Source organism: Rissa tridactyla, chromosome 1 (assembly GCF_028500815.1).
Source record: "Rissa tridactyla isolate bRisTri1 chromosome 1, bRisTri1.patW.cur.20221130, whole genome shotgun sequence".
Lineage (NCBI taxonomy): Eukaryota > Metazoa > Chordata > Aves > Charadriiformes > Laridae > Rissa > Rissa tridactyla.
Genome location: NC_071466.1, coordinates 81,704,326 through 81,728,220, shown reverse-complemented (window position 1 = coordinate 81,728,220; position 23,895 = coordinate 81,704,326). Strand labels below are relative to the sequence as shown.

The window sequence follows — 23,895 nt, the reverse complement described above, 5'->3', positions numbered from 1 at the left end:
TTACATACCATAGCACAGCTTCACCGTTCAATACAATGAGATAAGTAATTTTTGCCCTGAATGGTGTGTTGTTTGATACAGGATTTATACAGAGCTCCCCAAAATCGTAAACATAACTTTGCTGTAGAAGCAATTAATCAAGCTTGTAGATACTGAGACATGCACTTCATGTGCCCTGAGCAGATTCTTCCCTGTGCTGGGATATTAAATACAAAATCTTTACCCCTTGCTATAGCCTATTTTTAGAGCAGTAATGCTGCAAGACGTATGATCCAGAAAGGAAATTACTTAATTTTGCTATATCCCCTTCTTCCTATAAGTCCAAGACAATCGAAGACATGTTCAAGACCACCTTTTAACTCTAGTTTGTATGGTCATTAGTGTCTTGATCTTGGTGGTTACTAAACTTTCTGGTCTGATCCATTAGCTACTCTTAACTATTGAAGTCAACACGACTGTTCATATGCTTAAGTGGTTTGTTGAATCAGGGCCAGAGTGCTCAGAAGCTTGTAAGATTAACCCCCCAGTATGAGAAGAAAAACAAAAACCATGTGGCCAGTCGCAAATAATCATTGCAATTTTTGCTGTATGAAGTATCAGATTTAACAATATATAATAAATCCAAAGCTTTAGCTACATGCAGAACAAATTTCTTTGCTAATTTTCTTACTGAATAGCTTCACAGAAATTTCTGTCTCCTTATGGCATTCTGTTGGAAGAAAGGTTAGGTTTGAATGAAGACAGCAGGTTTACACATGGCTAATTATCTTCCAAACTTTGATAACAACTCATTTTGACATACAGTTAGCATATTAATTATATGTATATACTTTGGAGGGAGTCAGTTTGCTGAGGTAACTTGACAAAAAATACAGAACACCATTTCCTTTTTTACTGAAATACTCATTTGACATATGTTTTTTATTTATTTTAAATTAGTGTTTTTACGCTGCCGGATAAAGGTTTTCATATAAGTATATCTTATTTTAGAGTCTTTACTTTTTAACCATATTTTATTCGAATTGGAAGATCTATCAGACACTGCTTGTTAATTACTTCAAATCCTGTCATGATACAGAAATCAGCTTGATGTTACTGTGTTTATTGATGCCAGACATTTTTATTGTAATTAAACCTTAATTTGAGCTGCCGTTGTTGAATACGTCTGCTCTGAAAGCTTGTTTTCCAGCAAATCCCATTTGATTTTTCTTTCTAATAAATTATTGTAATTTGATTGCCTGCATAATAGTGCTGTCACAGCTGGCATTAATTGGCATTTTTATATCAAATTGTAAAGACTGATCATCCAACAACCACCCATCAAACACCGTAATATACAACTCTAAGGATGAAGTACTTTTACGCAAAGACCGTTATCATCATCATTGTATCGGGTGGTTTTTCTGGATGGGTCTCGAGCTTCAAATTCTGTGGCAAGATGATGAGATTTAGCAAGCGTAGGACGTAGGCCTAGGGTATTCCTACTAATCATCACGCAGCCATGACTTAGGGTATGTTGCAGTACTTTAAGCAAAACTTTTCAGTCTAAGATGCTTAAATTGTGCATACGAACCCAAACTTTTCAAAGTGGCAAACAGATATATTTGGCATTGGCATTAATAGGATTTTGAGATGCTTTTACAGCTTAAAGCTAGAGAATAAATGTGCATTTCCCCCCAAAAAAAACCCTGAAATATGTTTTTTTATTTTAAATGAAATGGAACTAAAGGGTTTTGGTTGGGGAGGGGGAGAAAGAAGATAAATCTGATGAAGAACATCTTCATAAACACAATCAATAGAGAGATAGCTTTGTGGAGATACTCATGTGGAGTTAAAGGCTTTTTTGGGTGAAACACAGGAGGGAGGGAATCAAGAGACATCTTTTCAACATGCTTTAGAGCATCCCCTGATCAATACATTTCTAGTTAGAGATTTAAGATTTCTGTCCAGCAAAGTTGGCTGCATACCCTTGTTGAGTAAAACAGCTAAGCATATGTGGAATTTTAAGAACACGCTTATGTGATGTCTGTATAGGAATGTTTTCTTAAAGCTAGGAACTCATTTTATACTTCAGAAAAAATTACTTCAAAAATCATAGCCAAAATAATTACCATTAGCTAGTAGCTTATTTGGGAGGATTAGTTTTGTGCAACTCTGTGAAACATCACGAAATATTTAGCTTGAGGTGATGAAGGTCATGTCCATGACAGTAACTTTACAGGTTTTTTAAAGTAATTTTTGGTTTTGCTTTTTTTTTTTTCTTTTTCTTTCTAAAAAAGCTTGAGACTAAAAGCAATTGTTTGAATAAGCTGTCTGCTTTAACAGTCCTTTAAGGAGTTCTTACTTAAATGATTATTATATTGACTAATTTCACAAGCTTAGAGCTGCTCGAATGAGTGCTACCACTTAGTATGTCCTTCAAAATCAGTGTTTCTATACAAATATTTTGAGTTCTGGGAAAGATGAATGCTTACTGTTTGTGCAACCATCAGTCTTTTTAGTGTTAAACGGTATACTTTCTAACCATGAGAACAATGAAGTTATAAAGCTTCATAAAGACTTATAATTTGAAGTACAGAATCAAGAAAACTCCAAACTATTAAGAAGGTGATTGATTATATTAAAAAAAGGCTTTATAATGTGATACCTGAAATATCAGGGAACCAGACTGAAGGAGTCTGGCAGTTTCTTTTCAGTATTACATACCTATTGTAGAAGGGATAGCAGAGCTTTCTAATAGAACTGGCCAAAATCATTCCCATTAGATACTGGATATTCTGTTAGCACTAACTACTCCAATGACTTTTCAGAAAAAGATGTGTCTGTGGGTTACATGTATTAACTTCAGCTGCGCTGAACTCAGAACTATGAGCTTTGGCGGTAGTGGCTGACATTCCGCTAGACTGCAGCTTGGATCGCTTGTCCAGTAGCTACCACCGAGTTTGTAATGGACAGCTGAAAACAAGAATCTAAATAAAATTATAGTAGTGATCTCACTAGAAGAGTGTATATTGCTGGAGAGAAGGCTGGGAGAAGTTTTTCTTTTGCATGTGCTGTAAACACAAAATCAGATGTATAATGTTGCATAAAAAAACTCTAGAGTGATGAGCTTTTGGAGTAATTTTATAAAACAAATGCATATTTTAATCTTTTTTTTTTTTTAAGTCGCTTATGTGGCTTTTTAGATCATTCCATACATCTTGTCTCCTTTTGCTTTTAAAAAATTTAAAGATAATTTCTAAATCAGTCATTTCATTTAATATGCATACTTCATGCATGCACATACACTTTGAGTTTTTCATGCTTCTAGCTTTATTTAATCAGGAAATGTCTCACCTTTCCCTATTTTTTAAAAAGTTTCTGTCTCGAGTAGGAACTACTTCCCTATTATATTTCAGTTTTGTAACCCAAATTACTCAGGCTATAGACCCTGATAGGATAGATTTTGTAAAAGGAGAAAATTGTTTTTATTGTTAGCAACTGTTTTTACATTCTTCTTTTTAACAAAAAGCAATTAACATGTTTATGTTTAAATGACAGAATGGTAGGGGTTGGAAGGGACCTCTGGAGATCATCTAGTCCAACCCCCCTGCCAGAGCAGGGTCACCTAGAGCAGGCTGGACAGGAACACGTTCAGTCAGGTTTTGAATGTCTCCAGTGACGGAGACTCCACCACCTCTCTGGGCAGCCTGTTCCAGTGCTCTGCCACCCTCAAAGGTTTTCCTCATGTTTAAATGGAATTTCCTGTATGCCAGTTTGTGCCCATTGCCCCTTGTCCTGTCGCTGGGCACCACTGAAAAGAGTCTGGCCCCATCCCCTTGACACTCGCCCTTTAGATATTTCATAGAATCATAGAATCATTTAGGTTGGAAAAGACCCTTGGGATCATCAAGTCCAACCATCAGCCCCACTCTACAAAGTTCTCCCCTCCACCATTTATAAGCCTTGATGAGATCCACTCTTAGTCTTCTCTTCTCCAGGCTAAACAGATCCAGGTCTCTCAGCCTTTCCTCATAAGAGAGGTGCCCCAGTCCCCTGATCACGCTCGTAGTCCTCTGCTGGACTCTCTCCAGTAGTTCCTTGTCTTTCTTGAACCAGGGAGCCCACAACTGGACACAGTACTCCAGATGTGGCCTCACAAGGGCAGAGTAGAGGAGGAGGATGACCTCCTTCGACCTGCTACGGCACTCTTTTTAATGCATCCCAGGAGACCATTGGCCTTCTTTGCTACAAGGGCACATTGCTGCCTCATGGTCAACTTGTTGTCCACCAGGACTCCCAAGTCTTTCTCCGCTGAAGAAATCTATTAGATAACAGCAACGACAAAGATGGAGATGAGAACTGAAGAAGTTTTACTCTTGAAAATAAAAGTTCAGGGAAGTCAAAAAGGCCTGTTCTACCAAAAAGTTTTGGATAAATTTAGCTGGTGCGTCCTGATGCATTCCAGTTTATAGCTGTTGATGTACTTTTATATATGTGTGCAAAACCCTTGCTGAAATAACTTTAATTACATACTCACTGAAAGAAAGAAAATCTCACCTTTTCAATATAGGTTATTATCAAAATACCAGATTTGAGCACTGTCAAATACAAGATTCATTTATTCATTTTATTTAATTAAGAAAATAATGAAATTATGTTTATTAAAAACCTTCATCCTGCATTTACAGTCCAAATTGATAGGAAGGGAAATAGCAATTTTTTTAACTTCTTCATGATATTCTAGCTCAAACAGAGAAGTTATCAGAAAAGACAGCTCTTTGTGAATGGGTTACTAAGAGTTTGCTGGTGCTGGAGAGGAGAAGTAGGAAGGAAGACAAGAACTGCCTGTGAGCAGAAGCTCACATAAGGAATGGAGGTGGAGCTGCAATAAAATATGAACAGAATTCTACTGTGCCAGGAGCTGGAAATACCAAATATCTTGGGTTACAACCTGTTTAATTACATTACGGAACGGAGGCTTAGTAAACGTCTACACTGCTATATGTGGTTGCTGAGTTGTGAGCTCTTGATATTTAGGATTTATCTATCTTTATGGGAAAGATAAATCCTCAGTTGCCCATGTAGTGATATTCAGTGACCTTCCCGAGGTATGTGTTTAATCCAGTTCTTGGTGGCTCGATAATGGCAAGGCTTAATTGGCTTTGATAATCTCTACCAAAGAGAGAGCGATTTATTTACGCATTGCAAGTGAAAGTTATTATAAGTGAAAATAGCCAATTTGTAGCTTTACAAAGAGCAGTCCACAGTCCACCTTACATGCAGATAGTTTAAAATAGTAAATTGTGATTATCAGATAGTATACAGAGTCACTGTGGTTAATTGGCACACAGTGTACATCATTAATATATCGTGATTAACATAGCACAAAGTTTTCAGATCCCAAGAAGCTAGGTGTTTGGTTTGTTTGCCCCAGGAGAGGGGTGCAAGCAGGTGACAGGCAATAACTGAGTGAACTGGAACAGACGAAATCAGATGAAACCTGCTTACAAATGGACTGTGAGTTTGTGTCTTCATCCAATAGGCACATCAAGTGGCAAGGCCCAGCAACTAAGAGGCAAGTGAAAGCACATCCAACAAAGCAGCAAGTTATTACTTTATAGATTTCTTTTGTAAAAAAAAAAAAAAAAAAAAGTTGGGTTTCCAAAGAAATCACACAAATAATTAGCATACATGTTGTTATGAAGATAGTTGCTGCAAAAATCTATTTCAAGGAGCTTCTAATCAGTCTTTTTACTGGAATACCATTTGAGCTAGTTTCAGACACTACTTATTTTCTCTTTAGTTTACAATCCTCCCCTTCTGCATCCAAATTGCTCATAGCAGTCTAATGCCAGATCAGCCCTTAAGGCATCAAAGGTATTTGTTTTCCGTCCTGAAACCCACAATCAGGCACATGGCATTAGTGGCTATGTCATACCAAGCTAATTAATAATAACAGACATAATTCTGCGTCCCCCGTGTTAGGAGAACTAAATCCAGGAAAATGACAGGATGTATGTGCACTGCCTGATGAGTTGTTCTTCTTTTGTCTAAATCTTTATTCCCCTTTGTTTTTCTTCCTTATGCAATCAGTATTAGACAGGGAGCTGGAAGACCTGGAAATTGATTCAAATCTTGTACTATTGATACTGCAGCAAGTTTTGTCATTCATTTAAATAGGAGCAAACTGAAGCCTTTGGTATTACTCCTAAAAGTCAAGACTAGAATTTTGTTTGGACAGATACTGAACAGGTCTTATGCTACATTCTGAAAGGAGAAAGCTCCGCGATTTACAGCCATTTTCACATGTCTGCAGACACAGATTTCTCAAGCAGTGCCAGGCAGCAGTATTGCAATGCTCTGACAATATAAACAGTCACAGGCAGTTGACAAAATAATTCCTATCATTGCAGGATGTTTAGGACTAGCAGCATTGAGATTTTTTTAAATGCTCATTTTAAATGCTGGATTTTTAAAAGAATGTAGGCGGTATATGCTTACATATGTGAAAAAGCCAGTTCACTATTTTTAAAGTTATCTCCATTAGCTGATATAAGGTTTAAATTACGTAAGTGTTTAATATTGTCTCCACTCTGTTGAAGGATGCTTAGGAACAAGTGAGAAACTACCAGCTCTACGATACTTAAAACTCCTTCTATTTTTATCCAGAGAAGCCAGAAAAGTTGCAATGGTGAAAGCATAATTATAATATATGTCTTTTCCTCTCTTTTTATATCACTTAGATATCAGCATGAATCAATTCCAAGTCCACTGGTTACTGGAGTCCTGTGCACACAATGACACCAAAGGACTTGGGAAAGTAACTGAGCTGACTTACGTAAGTCTCCGTTCAGCCTTCTGCCTGACTCTGAGCAGCTTCTAAGCAGCAAGAGAAAGGATGGTTCTTTAACATAACACGGTATCCTTTATACCGTGCTTCACAGATAAGAATGTTTCTTTTTTATGTTTTCCTCTTTGGCAAAAGATAAAATCTGGACTGTTTGGGGGTTTGTTGTTTGTTTGGTTTTTTTTAAATCCACGCTTGGCTGAAATAGTATTTTTTGTTGTCGGTGTTATTCAGAAAACAAGAGCAGGCAAACAAACTTCTTAGCTAAGTACTTACATATTTCTACAGCATATAGAACATGGAGCTTTATCTATAACTGGTACTGTAGGACTCTAGTACAGTGCAAATACTGAACAGTAATAATAATACTAATTAATAAACTAGGTTTTCTTTTAGACATGCAGGTGGGTTTCATAACCCTGAGGAGAATAATGGAATAAGAAAAAAGGACGATAGGTGAAAAATACTAGACATTAAATCTGGAAGTCAGACAGATATCAGATTAGGAGAGAAGCTCTACGTAAGTGGATGTCAGCCCAAATATATATTGCAGTGGCAGTTCTTCGTACTCAATTTGTTTGCAATCTAGTGTCATCCATCTCTGTAACACATTATTTGAACAATACAGTAATGTGATTGGTGCATCACAATTGATTTAGTGGGTTATGAAGAATGGAAGAAATCACAGTTCACCTTTCCTTCTTCCCCTGACCTATACTACTGGATCAATTCAGTGGAGTTAATGGCATGTAAAAGTAGAGTAAATCAAAAGACATAATTTCTCAAACAGAAGGCTGTTAGCTTGTAAGATTTACTGTTTCATGGGGTCAGCAAAGCAAATATTAGAGGTGGATTTAAAAAATGATTGTGACATAATGTTATGATTGGTCCCAATATTTCAGGTTATGCACATTGAAGATAGAAAGTTAACATTTAAGAAGTTTATTTCCACTAGAGGTCAGGAAAGACTCTTTGTACATCTGCCCAAATGCATTGTGGGATTAGTTCATTTATTTTGTCTAAATCATCTTACTGTAATTGGTCCAATCTACTTTGGGAAACTCTGGGTTTCTCTTGAGGAAGAAAATAATTGCAAGGAAGCAAAAGAAACTTGATGCTACAAAAAGTTTGGTACTGGGTGTGATAGGTCAAGGTGGATAAAGACCTTATGTTTCCAGTGTTGAGCATTTAGGCCCTGTCACAATAAATAAAAATAGTCCTGTCACAATTTTAAGCAGGAGTCAAGCCTATTAGAGCACTCTCTTGGCAGGTGGAAGGTGAGGAGTCAAGTCCCAGCCCAATCTCTGTGTTCCATTGGAAATGGCCTTCCAAGTGAAGGTTAGACTAATCCAGTTTGGGATTAGAAAAAAGAGTGAGTTATGCAGAAAAATGCTGGAAAGTAGTGATTCTGAAGGGAAGTAAATATCTAACAGACAGTGAAAGACTGCTGACCTTATCCAGTAAGGTATTATTGGACATCTTCCCAGGAAAAGAAAAAAAAAAACCAAACGTTTTTTTCTCATATATGATTTGTGCTAAAGCTTTCAGGATGTGATTTTCAAAAGTGCTTTAGACAATGTAGGAATTTAGCAGGATACTTAAGTTTTGTGTAAAGTTTTCTTCTCCAGACATTGTCTTTAAACAGAGAATTGTGCTTTGTAGTTCAGCTGTAGAGCTTTTCTTCCTGATAAGAAGTTAGAAGTAGTTAATGTACTAAAGTGGGAAAAAATGGATCCATAATGCCATGCTGGACTTTGAATGCACTTGAAAAAAGTTAAATGTAGAGGAAGCCTGTCATTTACAGCAGCTTAACTCAGCTTTCTTACATTTATTTAATTCGATTAGCATTTACATCCTCACATTGCAACCCCCCTTGCCATCATGTCAGAGAGACTGTTCTAAATGCTGGAAGCCAGTTGCTTTGATGCAGGGTGGCAAAGGAACTCTTGTAGAATTGAAGGACGTATCCAAATACCATGCAAATAATGTTTTGCTACTAAAAATAATCATAACATAGGCAGCGTTTGCTTTGTTCTCTGACTAAAAGCCATGTTGGCATGTGTTAAGCATATCATGAAAATATTTTATTGGAGAAAACTTTTCATCTTCTGCCAACCTTATTTTTCAATTTATTTTTTTTCTAGAGCAGTTTTTTTTCAATTATTTTTTTCTATTTGCAGCATGTGATCTCTTTGTTTTTTCTTCTAGGAAAACTACATGATTCTGAAGGACCTGTCATTTTCATGCAAATATAAAGTAACTGTTTTGCCTGCAAAATCTAAAGGTCGTTTTAAGGCTGAGAGCATTTTCTTTGTTACCCCACCTTGCTCTGCATTTAAAGAAAAAAACCACAAGCACATTAATTGTCCTGCTGAAGGAGGTAAGGCATGATCTGGGAAAGTAGCTAAATAGTTTCAAATGCATTTATAATCACCAACAAAAAAGTCCTTAAAATCAATTCTAAAATGGGAAATGAAAGATTCAGAACAAATAAAAATATGACTAATGCTTATATGAAAAATCAACTAAAATACAGAGCAGTATAGATTTTGGCTGCCACATTACCGTTTTGTCAATTAGGTGATAATTTTAGTGGACTGTTTATAAACGTATGATGACATTTGTTATTATACAGTTTTTATTTTTATAAGGAGGAACTGTTTCCCAGTTATATTCATTATAGTGACAGATGATAACTGTAAACATAATCATGCTGGCATAACCCATCTTTTAAATGTTTTGCTACTGATGCAAGCTGCTTTTTCAGTTCGATTTTGTTTAGGTTAATTCTGCTCTCAAATAAAAAAATAAAGGCACTCATATCTTTCACAGTGTTCTCACAATGGTAGGTGTAGCCAGAGGGTTATGGAAAATTGCAGAATCATGGAGATGCTGGTTGGTAAGGAGCTCTGGGCTCAGCCAGTCCGGCCGCTTGCTTGAAGCAGGGTTGCTGTCAGCGCTAGGTCAGGTCAGCCATGGCTTTGGACAGCCACGTCTGGAAACCTCTCTCTTCAGCTAGAGGGTGGACCTCTCATTTTGAGTCCTTACTGTCCCCAAGGGTACTCCCGTGCTTCGTGGGTCGCCTCAGAGCCCTGCTGGCCACCATTGCCATTTCCTCACCGCCCCTCTGGACAGTTTGCAGCATTACAACCTTATTCCTGGGCAACTGCAACTCAGGCATATGTTTCCCCTAATCAGAGTGCCCCTATTAAATTGTACTACAGTTTTAGAGCATGAATCTCACTTTTTTCCTGCCTCATGGAGTTCTGTGCGGTCCTGTGGGTTTTCTTTGTGATCCCAAAATTGAAAAGCAGAGCTCAGGTATTCTGAAATACAGAGGAGCGGCAGGATGGTTGCCTGTGAATGAGGCGCGTATGCCTTTACATGCCACAGGCTTTCCTTTCTGTCACCTGCAGCAGACAGGATTTGATTCGGCGTTTAAATTTGGCACAAAATGCCAACAGAATATATCAAAGACGGGCTTTGGTTAACACTGAAAATACGATGGCAGAAAGCTGGCAGGATCCTGGGTAACACCAGAAAGCGCGCTCTGTCTGACCTTGATTTGTGGAACTAAATGAACATTATCTCTCAAAGTTTAGCTTCTCTTTTTGCTTTCCAAATTTATAGTGCCAGTTCTACCCAAAGTGTTGGCCAAACCCGAGAACCTATCTGCGTCTTTCATTGTCCAGGAAGGTAACATCACTGGGCATTTTTCCTGGAAGATATCTAAGGCAGACCTTCGCCAGCCCATGACTGGCTTTCAAGTCACTTGGGCAGAAGTAACCACAGAAAGCCGGCAGAACAGCTTACCCAACAGCATCATTTCGCAGTCGCAGATACTGCCAGCAGTAAGTTGTTTGTTACTTTCTTTTGCTAGCGGCTTCATAAGCGTGTGCGTATGTGGCCTATTTTTAATGTTTAGTGGTAATGCAGATGTCACACGTAGCGTTCTCTGGCTCTGCAGGCAAGTTGGAGCAGGAAGTGCTTAATTTTTCCTCCTTGCTGGAGAAACAAAGCACAGCTACTCTTCTTGATGACACATCAAACATTTTAATGTTCACAATTGTCAAATTAGCAACCGTTGTCTGAGAAATGCCTGAGGGGAGGAAAAGATCATCTGTGTGGCAATAAATAGTTTTTATTTTCTTTTGATGATCAGGCTGTTCAACTTGGTCATTACTATATTTTTACTAATTATTTGGTATCCAAGTTGACGGATTTAAGAGAATTTTCTCTTCCTTTGAGTCAGTCATTGCTCTAAGAAAAATAAAAATCACTTCCCCCTCTGCCAATATGCACCATTGTCTGACAGACAAATAATTTAAAGGAGAAGTAGATTTCACTGTTTATTGAAAGCGTGAGAATTAACAATTGGAATTCTTCCCCCTATTTGCTTTAAGATGGCCTTTGCTATTTCAGTTCCTCCTCTGACAGAGGCAGGTGAAGAGCACTTCATTCCGACTCTGTTGCCAGACCCACCAAAGTCAACAAAAGGCTTAAGCAGCTGGCCTTGATCCAAAGTCAGCTAACAACATTGGGAGTCTTTTCATTCACTTCAGGGAAGTGGATCAAGGCGGTTCTGTCTAGAGCAGAGCTGGCTGAAAGTCTTTTCACAACATTTGTTTCATTAAAGAATGCGTAAAATGTTTTTTTGGACACATCTTACATTCAACGCGTTTTCCACAAATCCAAAGCAAGGTTCTCACCATTCTGTCTTAGTTCCTAGCAGACTGCCTTAAGGCTAGGGCACCCGCGTTTCAAAGCCTGTTGTTCTGGGTGAGAGCAACAAAGTTGACCGCGGATGCTCTACAAGCATGGGGCAAGCTACCACGCGGCGTGCAGAGCTGTTTTGTTACGGCTTAGTACAGACTCGGTGTGATCTGCACCAATTCCCTCAAAGCTCGACCCACAGTCCAGCGTGGAAGCACAGTGCAGATACAGCCTTGGTCTCTTCAGCCAGCCATGTTGCAAGATTGCCTGAAGCGGTTACTCAGTCACAGACCTTCGGCTTCAAACAGCCACTTTAGCACAATGATAAGCAAAGTTACGGACCATGAGATGTTACTTTTCACTTCACTTTTCATCTTGATTTTTAGGAGCAGGTGTATATTTTATTCAGAATTTCTTATTCCTTTTTTAAGCTTTTGGTCCAGTTAGGTCTGAAATACATATAAAGTTTTATTTAAAACACTCCTTTGCATTGGATTATGCTTTAATGTTTTCTCTTTGTTTTTCTCTGTTTTTCTACTGTAGAGTCTGGGGATTCCTTTTATTTAATTATCTATCACTATATGTATCTCTCTGTCTATTTATTGCAACTGATTTGAGCTGAAACAGTATCTTCTACCTCTCAGAAACCACTACAATTAGGGTATTTTACGGTGATGATCATTCACTCATTCTCGTTGGTAGCCTCTGAGTGATAAAAATTTAATATTTACACAACAGGGGCTGAAACCCAGAGGTCCCAAATGCTGGAGGAGCACCTGAATGGGCAGAATGGGCAGAGCGAGTGTCTGAGTGCGATGTGTGCACTCCTCTCTCTCTCCTACCTGTTCGGTATGTTATACGAGGTGGAACAGCTTCAGCAAGGTCTATAAAGAGCAGCCCCATCTATCTCAGAATATGTACTAATTCGGCAGTAAAGCTACACGTTTCCCCCCCACCTTTTCTCTCTCTCCTTTCCCCTTCACTGTGGGCTCTGGCAGTAACAGCAAATTATCAGTTATTCCTACAGCCCGCTTAGAGCCCCCCACATGGTGCTGAGTGCAGTGCCGGTCACAGGAACTTGCCCGGCAAATTCCTGGCTGGCCCAGCCTGGCTGGTGGCAGGAGCACGCTGTGCCCGCACTGTCCGGCATCACTGCCCCGCTGTCCCCTTCCCGGGACTGGTCTTTTTCAGCTTGGAGTAAGGTGACTCAGGACTTTAGATTCCTTAATGCTCTTCAGTCTTTAGTCATACGTCTTCCCATTTGGGAGCATTTATAAACTTACTCTGAAATTATTTTGCACAGGTGTAAGTGACCACGCAAGGTATGGAGCAGTGAAAATTGAGGCCATCATGCCAAAAACGGGATTAAGAACAGAAGGGCAGATTCTCATGCTGTGATTGGTACAAGTATGCTGAAATCTGTGTAGCCACGCTTATCTTCATTAGTGCAGCAGGCAGCCAGACCTGTGAATTGCCATGAATTAATTTACCAATTAGTGGAATTCACAGAAAGATGACAAATAAAAAAAAAGTTTATGTAATGAACATGTTTGTTAAAAAGAATTATTAGGAAGTTAAAATTTTATTATTATTTTTTTAGTGATCAGCACATCATCCATTTTCAAAAACACTAAGGAACGACTTGGACCTCTTATACACGAAACCATCGCATTATGGTAAAAAGTATGCTCAAAGGCAACAGCAAGCAAAAAATTCAAAACAAACCCTCTCAACAAAGTGATACGTATGTTAAATCCTTTTAAGAGGATTCTAAGAATTCTAAGAATGTGGATGCTGAGAGTGACAGAACCTGTTTAAAACTACTGCTTTGTATGAGTAGGTCAACTATGTTTTATTTTTAGACGCTCTGAGAATTAATGTGATTTATTTATTTTTAGGATCATTATGTACTTACCGTGCCCAATCTGAGGCCATCGATGCTATACCGCTTGGAAGTTCAAGTGCTGACGACTGGTGGGGAAGGGCCAGCTACGATAAAATCGTTCCGAACACCTGACCTGCCTCCATTTTCACCCCACAGTACGTAGTACCCCATTGTGACATGTGGTTACGTGTGACAGAACTTCAGTCCTCCACATGCAAACAGTTAGCTTGAGCCTTGGAGTCTTTATTGGTTCCAGTAGCATTCCATGAATTTAAGATGTGTGAAAATACTGGTTTTTTTCCCCCATAACTGTGCATCAGCAATGATGGAAGCAAATGCAGTCTTTCTCTCACTCGGTTTCTGTGGTCTGACATTTGCCATTTATTCCACCACAGCTCTTGGGCTTCTGCCTATAGTGCTTGGGATTCAAAGATGGTCTGTCCTCCAAGTACTGTCTAGGCCTGGGATTGCTTAGCTTTCAAGATTTGATTTTTCTGGGTGCATTCAGTCCAGCATGGATAGAGCCTGATCATATTTCTAAAGCAGTGCAGGCCTCATAATGGCGATTTCCAGCATTTTATAAGTTTCTGACAAGTACAGCTCAATGTTGCGAAGCTCAACAAAAAAATATAATGAATTAGTCCAAGATTCATCTGCTTGAAACCTTTTATCCTTTCACAGTCACTAAAGTTGTCTGGACTGAATATGCACATAGTTGTGGGCACCGGCAGTTCACTTACAAGCTGAAGGCCTCATGAAGACTTTTTAGTACAGATAAATGATGGTGTTACATATTCAGGGTTTGATGTGTGCATATTTTCCTGCTCTTTTGTTTAGGACCTCATCTGAAGCAACATCATCCACATCACTACAAGCCACCCCCAGAGAAATATTAGACTGTTTCAGATGATTATACAAATAACTGAGAGAAAAACTGAGCTACCAAATGGAGGCTAGGAAAAGGCATATCTGTAGGAGCAATGAACCCAGTTTTCCAGTGGAAGTTACCATCCTGTACGATCAGTATCTACTTCTCTGTAGTTCAGCCATGACAACTTGTATTTGCACCAAGGCCAGGATGAAACACACAGCAAGAATCATTTCAGTGCCACCACTGTTCAACGAAATGAAGATCGTATCCAGCGCAACACCTGTGAGAAAATCAAAAGTGTGTTCATTATAATGTTTTTGTATTTGTAGATTGAAACAGTGCAGTGTATACAGCTTTTTCTCTTAGTGGCTTCAATGTTAATATTTGCAAGGTTGTCCTGTGATGTATACATACTTTTGAACACCGGAGGCCATGTTCTCATCAGCGTGTTTAAATGATCTATTTTACTTACAGCTCTGCCTGTCACCAGTTTAAACCCTAGTGTATTCTGCTGTTGAAGAAGATCTCCATATGTCTGAGGACATAAGTAAAATAAATACCAGTAGCGGAAACCCCAAAATAATAGTCGGTATTTGATAATTGCAGTATCACCACAGAGGAAAATGATGATACATTCTTATCAACCATCTGTTCTGAAATGGTAATGTTTTAGCATGTAGATCTTTTATTAACATAGTTAATAGCTAAAAAATATCCAGGATAGATGTAGCATTGTAAAGAAATAAATGGAAATTAATAGAATTGTTGAAAATCTATGGCAATTAATACAATTAATTGATAGAACCTGGCAGAATGAAATTTAAACTGCCACTTACCATTTTTTGATACATAATATTTCAAGATACAGTAATATCTTGAAAAGAAAAACTGATTTTCTAGTGAAAAATCGGAATAGTTAACATGAACATTTTAGAATTTGAAATTCTGAGGCACATTTATTATTCAAGTAGCCGTAGAGCTACTTTTTGGCTTTGGCTTTTGATGCATGTATCTCTTTTCCCCATGGATCTTTTGAACAGAAGGATGGATGTATTGGCTCCGTGCTATTCTGCTTACAGAAAGAATTATGTGACAATATTCTGGCATCTGGAAAACATTGGCTTATAGTTTATTTGAATGCATTTTTCAAATTTAGACAGACGGGTGCCCTTTTTAACCATAAGGGAATTCATATTGCCTTATTGTGCAATATAAACTGTCTAGAATAATTTGCCACACAGAGAGACATCCTTCGATAGTAAACAGAAACTGCTTGGATTTATTACTGAGAGGGTGGAAAGTATCTGCCAATAAACGTCCATACAAATACTCATAATCAGCTTCTCATGTTCAAGATGTTCAAAGTGCTCCTGCATTCTTTGGCACAGTTTCCATTGCTCCCTGAACCATTGTATGATGAGGCTAATGGAACGCAAACGCTTAGTAGTCAAACTTGACTAGGTGGCCACTTTTTCTCCCAGCAGATGCTACAGACTCACCTGTACTTCATATGTGCCTGAGGTATTCAGTGTGAGGAGCTCAGACGTTAGTGGTAAATATATTTTCCTTCTCTTGATGACAAACTGGAAAGTAAATACAGAGAAAATAAGTACATACCTGAAACTCAGGATCAGAGTTATGTTTATCATAGTAGAGAATTCACAAAATATTCAAATACAGTTTGTCTGTACTGAAGTTTATAGCTTTGTGTTTCCTGTGGATTGATACCACAGGGGGTGAAGGAAACAATTAATTTCTGATCACTCACTCACTCACTCCAGTTTTCATACGTTTCTACCTTCAGTTTTAAAGGGCTCTTTTTTGCCATTCTCTTTCTACTTTGCTTGTTGTCTTTTTTGATATGCACTCAGTGACCAAGAACTTTCCCAGAAAATTTCTATTGCTACATAGTTTGGGCCTTTAACAGTAGTTTTACAAATCTTAAAGGCTATGGTGCTTTTAATTCCTTCCTCTGTCGTTCTGTCATCTCCTCTTTTCCAAAATACATTAGCAAATTAACAGATGAACTCTTCTTCATAAAAATCTCTAGTATAAAGGTTTATTTTCAATTTTGGTAGAAGGCCAAAGTTTCAGAGACACTTGTCAGCATGGAAATGTTCTGTGCGTACAAGTTTTTACAGAGAAAACACAATTTGAACCAGAACAGTGTGCAGCACTGCTTCGACACTTGGATTGCACAGGGCGTCGATAAGTCTAGAAGTGATCTCTGTGGTGTTTGCTGAGAGCAGGAGTCAGTGGGAGCTGGGAAAGTAATTAACCTCGGGCTTCTCTGAAAACTTCTGTCCAAACCCTTCAATCACAGTCTGTCCTAGTTATGCTGGAGCAAATCTGTAGTGACTTGATTAATGTTAATGAAATTATATTTCATTCGTAGTGACATGGTAAGGCATAGAACATGGATGTCGGTCTTTATTACAATGATGCCAAATCTGTCTTGGCGATAAACTGGAAGTTAGCAGCCCTCAGTAATCATAACCTTAGTCTTGGTTCCTGAGGGGAAACCTCGTTCTTCTGAAATGAATCAAAATGGTTACTGTTTGTTGATGCCAGTCTCTTTGAACCATGCCACTTTTGAAAGTAACAACGTACTTTTCAAAAACATGGAGGGGTTTTCACTTTTAAAGTAGATTCTGGAAATCAAAAAAAAAAAAAAGAGTTCATGAAGTAGAATTGTATTGAACAAGTCTATTATGTAGAGTCCACTAAGATGTAAATTATTTTTTTCCTTCTACAAATCAATTTATCAGCTCATCTTTCAAGTCACCCTCCAAATCAAAAATGAAAAATACAAGGTCAACAAAGCTCGTGCACGGAAGTTAGATTGCCAACTATGTGTGATTTCCTGATTATTCTTTGAATTTAGCAGTATGGATTTGAAGTTGTTAGTGCCTAATTCATAAAGCCTTGTTCGCTGAATTGTACAGGGTATTGTCCTAATTTACTAGCCTAAGTCACATTAAGCATTTAATTCAGCAATAGAGTTGTAATTCACTACTTGTTTCACTAGTTAAAGATTTATTTTCTCTAATGATGTTGTGTAATACAGAGTTAATATAGGTATTGGGATGTTTTTAGATATTATGCACCTTTAAACTAATGTATTATTTGCTATGTACGATTCTGATGGATTTGTCAGTTGACTTCAGGATGCATTTTGTTTATCTTTGTTTCTTAAAGGAGAATTGTAAGATTATGCCATTTTCACTAACTGTTTTGTGAGGTGGATTTTTTTTTGTGTTCATCGGTGATTTTTGTTTAAGAAGAAAATTGTTTGTTCTTGTTATATCTGTTTTGACCATTTTTGAGTTGTTTGTTCAAATAAGACAGAGCTTGTGATGTACTACTATGTGTATCATCTTGAACATTCATTAAGAGTATAGCACATAGACAATAAATAGAAGGTCTGACTTCTGAAATGCTGAACATCTTCAACTTAGGGGCTTCAGAAAGAGCTGAGGACATTGTATGGCGATGCAAACATTGACATTAACGTTTGGCCTGGTCATACAAAAAATCAAAGAAATACTTATTGCTAACGTGAACAGGAATTTTACTGTTGGCATTAGCAGAACTGTATAGAAGCCTAAATACTGAGTCAATTTGTTCCACAATACTTTCATCTGCGTGCTCCCAACTGGGGTCAGGGAGAGTTTCATATAAGCAGGCCCTGATTCAGGAAGGTACGCGGCAGAGGAAACTTCCATATGCACAAAAGAAGTCAGTGGGATAGAAGTAAACCTCTGCAGCTAAGAATGAGCTTTAGTGATGTCTCGAATAAAGCATGGATGTCAAAATTCGCTTGAACGCTTTCTTAAATCAGGGCCTTATAGAACAAAGTATGGGACCCAGACAGTTCTAAGTTCTGTGTACACCACCATAAAAAAATTATTTTTGTCTTGTGTATATGTAAATGTAGTTGTGATATTGACTTATTTATTAATTGATTTTCTTATACTATGTGCCAAGTATATTCCTACCCTTTTGATCAGTACCTGTGAACATCAATTACTAAAAATAATGTTATGCAAACTTGTGCATTGTAACCAGGAATATGATGCTAATAAGCTGTTGCATGTAGTTTTAAATAATTAAGAATACCCTTTATTTAAAAAATGTAAATGAATACCTGCAGATGTTGATGATTATATATGGTTTTGCATGCCAAAACTCATTGTTCAGTTGTGGGCATGAAATGTAATGACTGTATTACCTCTACTGAATATATTAGTAAGGTACAATTTACAAAGTAATTAACAGAGCTCTATATGTAAAATTTTTCCTTTTTACTTAATTATATTGTAGTAGAGGTAACAGAACTGCTTCTCTGTTACCCAAATTGGCTGTAGAAATTATGTTCCTATAACACTCATTTAAAGTCAATATTTATTTATGTATGTAATACAAAAAGATTGGTCTTATGTGTCTGTCCTGTTATTTAGAGAAAAAAAATACACTTCTTGTAAAAAATAGTTTGTAAAAAAATGTAAATGTAAATAGAGTCTGATTTCTTTTACTCATTATTTTCATGTTTAGAATTTGTACATAGGTAATAAACTATCCTACATCGAAATCTTGCTACATTATCTCCTCCATACAGAATTTATAGTTTTGTTTTTCTTAAGTTGAAGACATAGTCATCTAAGAAAAATCAGTGTCACACCAAGTACCTTTGCTACGTCTACATTTCATTGTGTATAAAGTCATACCACTTTGTCCTCTGCTTACTACAGCATTTTGTTTTCTTTAGAAAGTGATCAAAATAATCTGAAAATAAATTTAGGTATGATTTCAGTCTTTTACATTGCAAAGCAATCCTTGAAATAAAAAATTAGACTCAAGAACTTGCCATCCCTTTCTCTGTTTTAATGGGATAGTTCACAGTGAAGATTTGTTCACCCTTTGTAATACTAACTTAAAATAGTTTAAATGTTGCTGGATCTCTGTCAGTGGCCTGATCCTGCAAGTCAAGATTTTCATGAATGAAAATCATGGTGAAATCTATGTATACACCAGATTTGGAGTATTTTCTATTTTACAGTGCCATAACCTATGATTTAAATTCTTTACTTTTAATAAATATAAATATCTGTCTTAGTACAAACATTAAACTGTTTCAAATTGTCATAGATGTTCTGTTGTTCTCAGATGCAATATCTATAGTTTGGGGATGCGCCTTTGACTTACTCTTGACTTGCCTAATAAACATTTAGATTTTGTTAACTCAAATATAAACTCCAAAATTTCCTGGTGTTGCTTTCTCATTAGAATAACTGCTTAAATTTTGGGGTTCGGTTGTCCTTTTACATAACTGAATGCTGTTTAGAAAAACCCATATAGTTAAATTTCTCTGCAAGTTGGACTATTTCAGTTATATTTGCCATTATGGTTCGGCAAATCCAGACAAGAATGATATATCACTGTGGATAGGTAAGATGACATAATAAATAGTTGGTGTGTTGCAATTTAAAATAGCCATTCATTTTTTCCTTCCATAATAAATAAATGTTTTCTTCAACATTGAATTAAAGAAACAAGGACTGGATGATGTGAATCATATGAAATAAAGAAAATTTGCTATGTATTGAACAGCATTGCTCATTTGGGGTTTGTGCTTCTGTGCCACTTGGCTTCTGTGCATCTAGAACTAGAATGCACTCAAAAGATTCCTTTTCATTAAAAAAATGAATACAATGAAAGCTCTTTACAGTACAAAACCCCAAAACCCTCTATACTTCTGTTTTCTTATCCCAGGTGTTGCATTGTCATCGCCTGGATATACGCCAGCCTCCTTGAGGAAGACCTTGAGCCAAAACACTGTTAGCCCACCGGTGTCAACGCAGCACCTGTAAGGGTAAAGAAATCACGGGGGAGAACACTGAGAACGTCACCTTTGAAATCGAGCCAATGTGCGAGGCTCCTGCAGATCCGAAGGGGACGCGGTTGAGCAGAAGCGAATTGCTCTGTCCCCCCTTAACCGGATTGTGCTTAATAGGCCTCCCTGCTTCAACTCAAGGTGCTGTCAGGAGCCTAGATTAATGTTTAATACATGCCTTGCTATAAGCATTTACGGAGAGTGCCATGTGGCACAGAAACTAAAGAATTTATGAATGCTCGCTGTACCCAGTTCCTCACCTGTGATGGTGATTTATTCATGTTACTTAACAATAAGCTACATTCGGGAGGTCTGTTTCCCCTCAAAGGAAGATCAACTCTGGAAATAGTGGTTTGTCACTTTTCAGGAGAGATAGATAGGCAAATATGCTACGCACAAATATCCTTTTATATTCGTGTGCAAATGTATTTGTACACCGAATAGAGCTTGATTGCCTTTGTCACAAGCTGTCCAGTCATAAATACGTGCAATGAGTTCAAAATTGTCAATGTTTAAAAGTAAGTCTGGGTTTGCTGATTAGTACTGATTAGACAACATATTTGTCATATTTTTATAATTTTATTTAGAAACTGTTGCCTGATTTAAATGGTTCAGACTGCATAGTTATTAGTAGATGCAGAGTGATAAGCTGTAATTTCCACCCTGTCATTTTTATCTAAATGAAAGGTAGAGGAGGCAGATAGGGGACAGAAGAGAAGGTGGCACAAAAAGAAGCCAGTGATCTCGTGTATTTGTTTCTCCGCGGACATCCCATTTCCAGTATTGCAAACATTCAAAATAATCTTTTAAATTTCCTTTATGAGATGTGCTGCAATACTTGCTTGAAATATATTTCAGACTTTCAGTGAACATACCTGCAAGCCAAAATCAGCAGACTGTAACTCATAAAACAGGAATATACAAGAAAAAAATAAGCTGGTGGATGCTAATGGTTCTCTCAGAGCACTTAGGGACACCTGTTCTTTTTGCTTGGTGTTTATGGAATCATACTGAAGACAAAGAAGATCCATATGCATTTTTCTTGCTTTGAGTGAAATACGTCTCATCGCAAAGGATCCCATTTAATTGGCTAAAGGTGCTTCATGAAAGGCTGAGTTACCGGAGGTATACAGTAAACACTAATGGTGCATTACTGAACGAACTCTGTACTTTTCCATTTTTCTAAAGATTGTATTAATGTGTCTCATCTTTTTGCCTGAACTTCATTTTTTTTTTTGGCTTTGTTTTATAATGGATCACTGTTCATTGCTTTTGTTGTATGTTCAGTGTGAGAACTTGTCTCATTTATTAATCTTAGTCATACATGACACACGCAAAGCAGGTTTCTCTTCACTGCTCATTGATATAAAGATTTACGTTTATGATACCTTTCCAATAAAAAATAAAGCCATTAAGATAATATATATACATTCATATATTTAGACCTGATTTCAATAAAGGGCTCCTTGTCAACAAAATAATATTAGTTTTTAGATATAAAGTGTATCTGCAGCTGTATCTCATTTAAATTATTATGCACATAATATAGTTTTGGAGAATAGGAAACCTTACTGTCTTTTTAAACAACAGCCATGCCTGCCACAGGAAATTGTAGCAAGCACACAGAAGGATATTAAACTGATAGTTATCACTCATATTTGCAGCTTGATAAATGCTGTTAAGTCAATAAATTGTGTTCAGGTTAGCTAAATACATCACTTATACTGAGCAAAACTGATCCCAATTCATCTGCAAAGCAGGGGAGGGTGGGTGAATAGCAGAAGTCTGGAGAGAGATGTAGCGGGAACAATATAAACTTCTGTGCCTGAACAATATCAAGAATGACAAAGCTGACGCAGCTTAAATTATCTTTTTTTCCCAGACACTAATAGAGATTGCTCAATGCTTTAATGAAATCCTAAAATGATCCCACATTTGTTTTGTGGGCAATTTTGTAACTTTTGTAAGTAACTTTATAACCTATGTGGAACTAATAGCAAGAAATTAATGTTTTTATTTCATTAAATTTGATTTAAAAAATTAATATTTACCTAACATCGTTCTCAGAATCAGTCAGCAGAAAGCTTGCACAGAGCAGTGTAACTCAGTTGAGTGAACAGTTCATTTTGGGATTCTCTCCCTGAAATTCAACCTTTGACTGAAAAAATCTTCCTATTTTAAAAAATTATATATGCAATTATTGGGAAACTATGAATCAAATAATGTAGCCAGTGTTTCCGGTAGCTGTTTTCGGACTTTATCTAGGAAACTTGTTTTTTTCTCTCAGCTAACCTCAAAGTCTCTAGAATAGTTTATTGCATGCTATCATTCATAGATGATAGGTTGCTCAGGGCCTTGCCCTTTCATGTTTTGTAGACAATCAAGGATGGGGATTCCACATCCTCTCTTACTAACTACTCGTGAAACAGCAGTAAGGCAAATAGTGACATCTTAACTATCAAGGAAATTGTATGGGAAAAAACACATGGCATAAATAATTTCAGTTGCATGATGGGCCTGTCAAATTACAAAGAAATCAAAAAATATTCTTTCGAAGCTCGTGCTTGTAAGTTCTTTTATTCTCGGTAGGTTTGTGTTGAAACCCTTCTTACACTGGCCCTGGGAATTCAAAGCCAGCAGAAAATGAAACCTGCAGCTTCTCAATATATTTTTATTTTGTCAGACATTAGTTACCTCACAAGCCTTGAGAAATGGGAAGTTGATCAGACGTGTTTCTAGAGAATTCATACTGGTTGCTTAGCTTGCAGAACTGAATGAATTAGGACTCACCTGATAGTTTACCATATTTACATATTAACATTCAACAAATTATTAAACATTAAATTGACAATGGCAACGGCCCATTTGTGTTGCCTCTTTTGTATGCCATGGCTTGTTGGTTTGGGGAGCTGCAGCTACCAAAATTATCGGTCCTCGGTCAAGTAATACATTACTCTCAGCAGGGTATGAGCTTCTGAGGAGACCACCGAGGGCTCTGGGGAGCCGAGCCGAGCTGAGCAGGTCAGGCTGCTGTGGCTGCGGCAGAAGGTGCCTGGCACCCAGCTGCCTCTGCTGGTGCTGCAGATGTTGAAAGCCCCGTGCCTGGGGATGGCAGGGGGAGAGGGCACAGCTGCCTGGGAGTGGAGAGAAAGGAACGCCTTCAGTGAAAATGCTGCGGAAAGGTCTCTCATCCCACTGCAGAACCGTAGGGTGAGCAGGGAAGAAAGATTCAGCACCAGAGATGCCCATCGATGCGAGGTGGGAGAGAAGTGGTGTAACTGGTTGCATGAGCATAGCCTTGACAAAAGAAGGAGCAAATGTGGCATAGAGAGCCATGTCAGTCAGGGGGAGATGCCCTTGCTGTTGAAGCAGAATGGTCCTGAGCTCCCGTGTCCACAGCAAGGTGAGAGAGGAACACCTCACACCTTCAGGACGCTGCCTTTCTGAGGGGACTAGGTGAGGGTGGGTAGAGTGGACAAAACGCAAAGAAGACTGGCACAAAAACCGTCGTGCTGGAACCCACACAGACCTACTTCCATTGAACTGTGCTTTGCAGAAGACTCATAGAAATACCTTGATTTGCTGTTAGCCCAGACATCTGCAGATGCAGAGCTGAAACTTTGTGATCACAGTGCGAAGTACCACCATGGCTGGGGTACTAGCTGGGACTGACACCACTTGCTACTCTGACAGGGTTTTGTGTC

The 23,895-nt window shown here is 37.9% G+C and overlaps 1 protein-coding gene across 1 annotated transcript in view; it reads left to right on the top strand.

Moving 5' to 3' along the window:
* Nucleotides 1–19,454, top strand: part of ANOS1 (anosmin 1) — a 149,990-nt gene extending 130,536 nt beyond the window's left edge. The window contains exons 10-14 of the mRNA XM_054188862.1: nucleotides 6,726–6,820; nucleotides 9,038–9,209; nucleotides 10,460–10,680; nucleotides 13,441–13,582; nucleotides 14,265–19,454. Coding sequence (XP_054044837.1) covers nucleotides 6,726–6,820; nucleotides 9,038–9,209; nucleotides 10,460–10,680; nucleotides 13,441–13,582; nucleotides 14,265–14,323 — 689 coding nt within the window. The 3' untranslated portion in view covers nucleotides 14,324–19,454. The remainder of the gene's footprint in view (nucleotides 1–6,725; nucleotides 6,821–9,037; nucleotides 9,210–10,459; nucleotides 10,681–13,440; nucleotides 13,583–14,264) is intronic.
* Nucleotides 19,455–23,895: the final 4,441 nt, after the last annotated feature.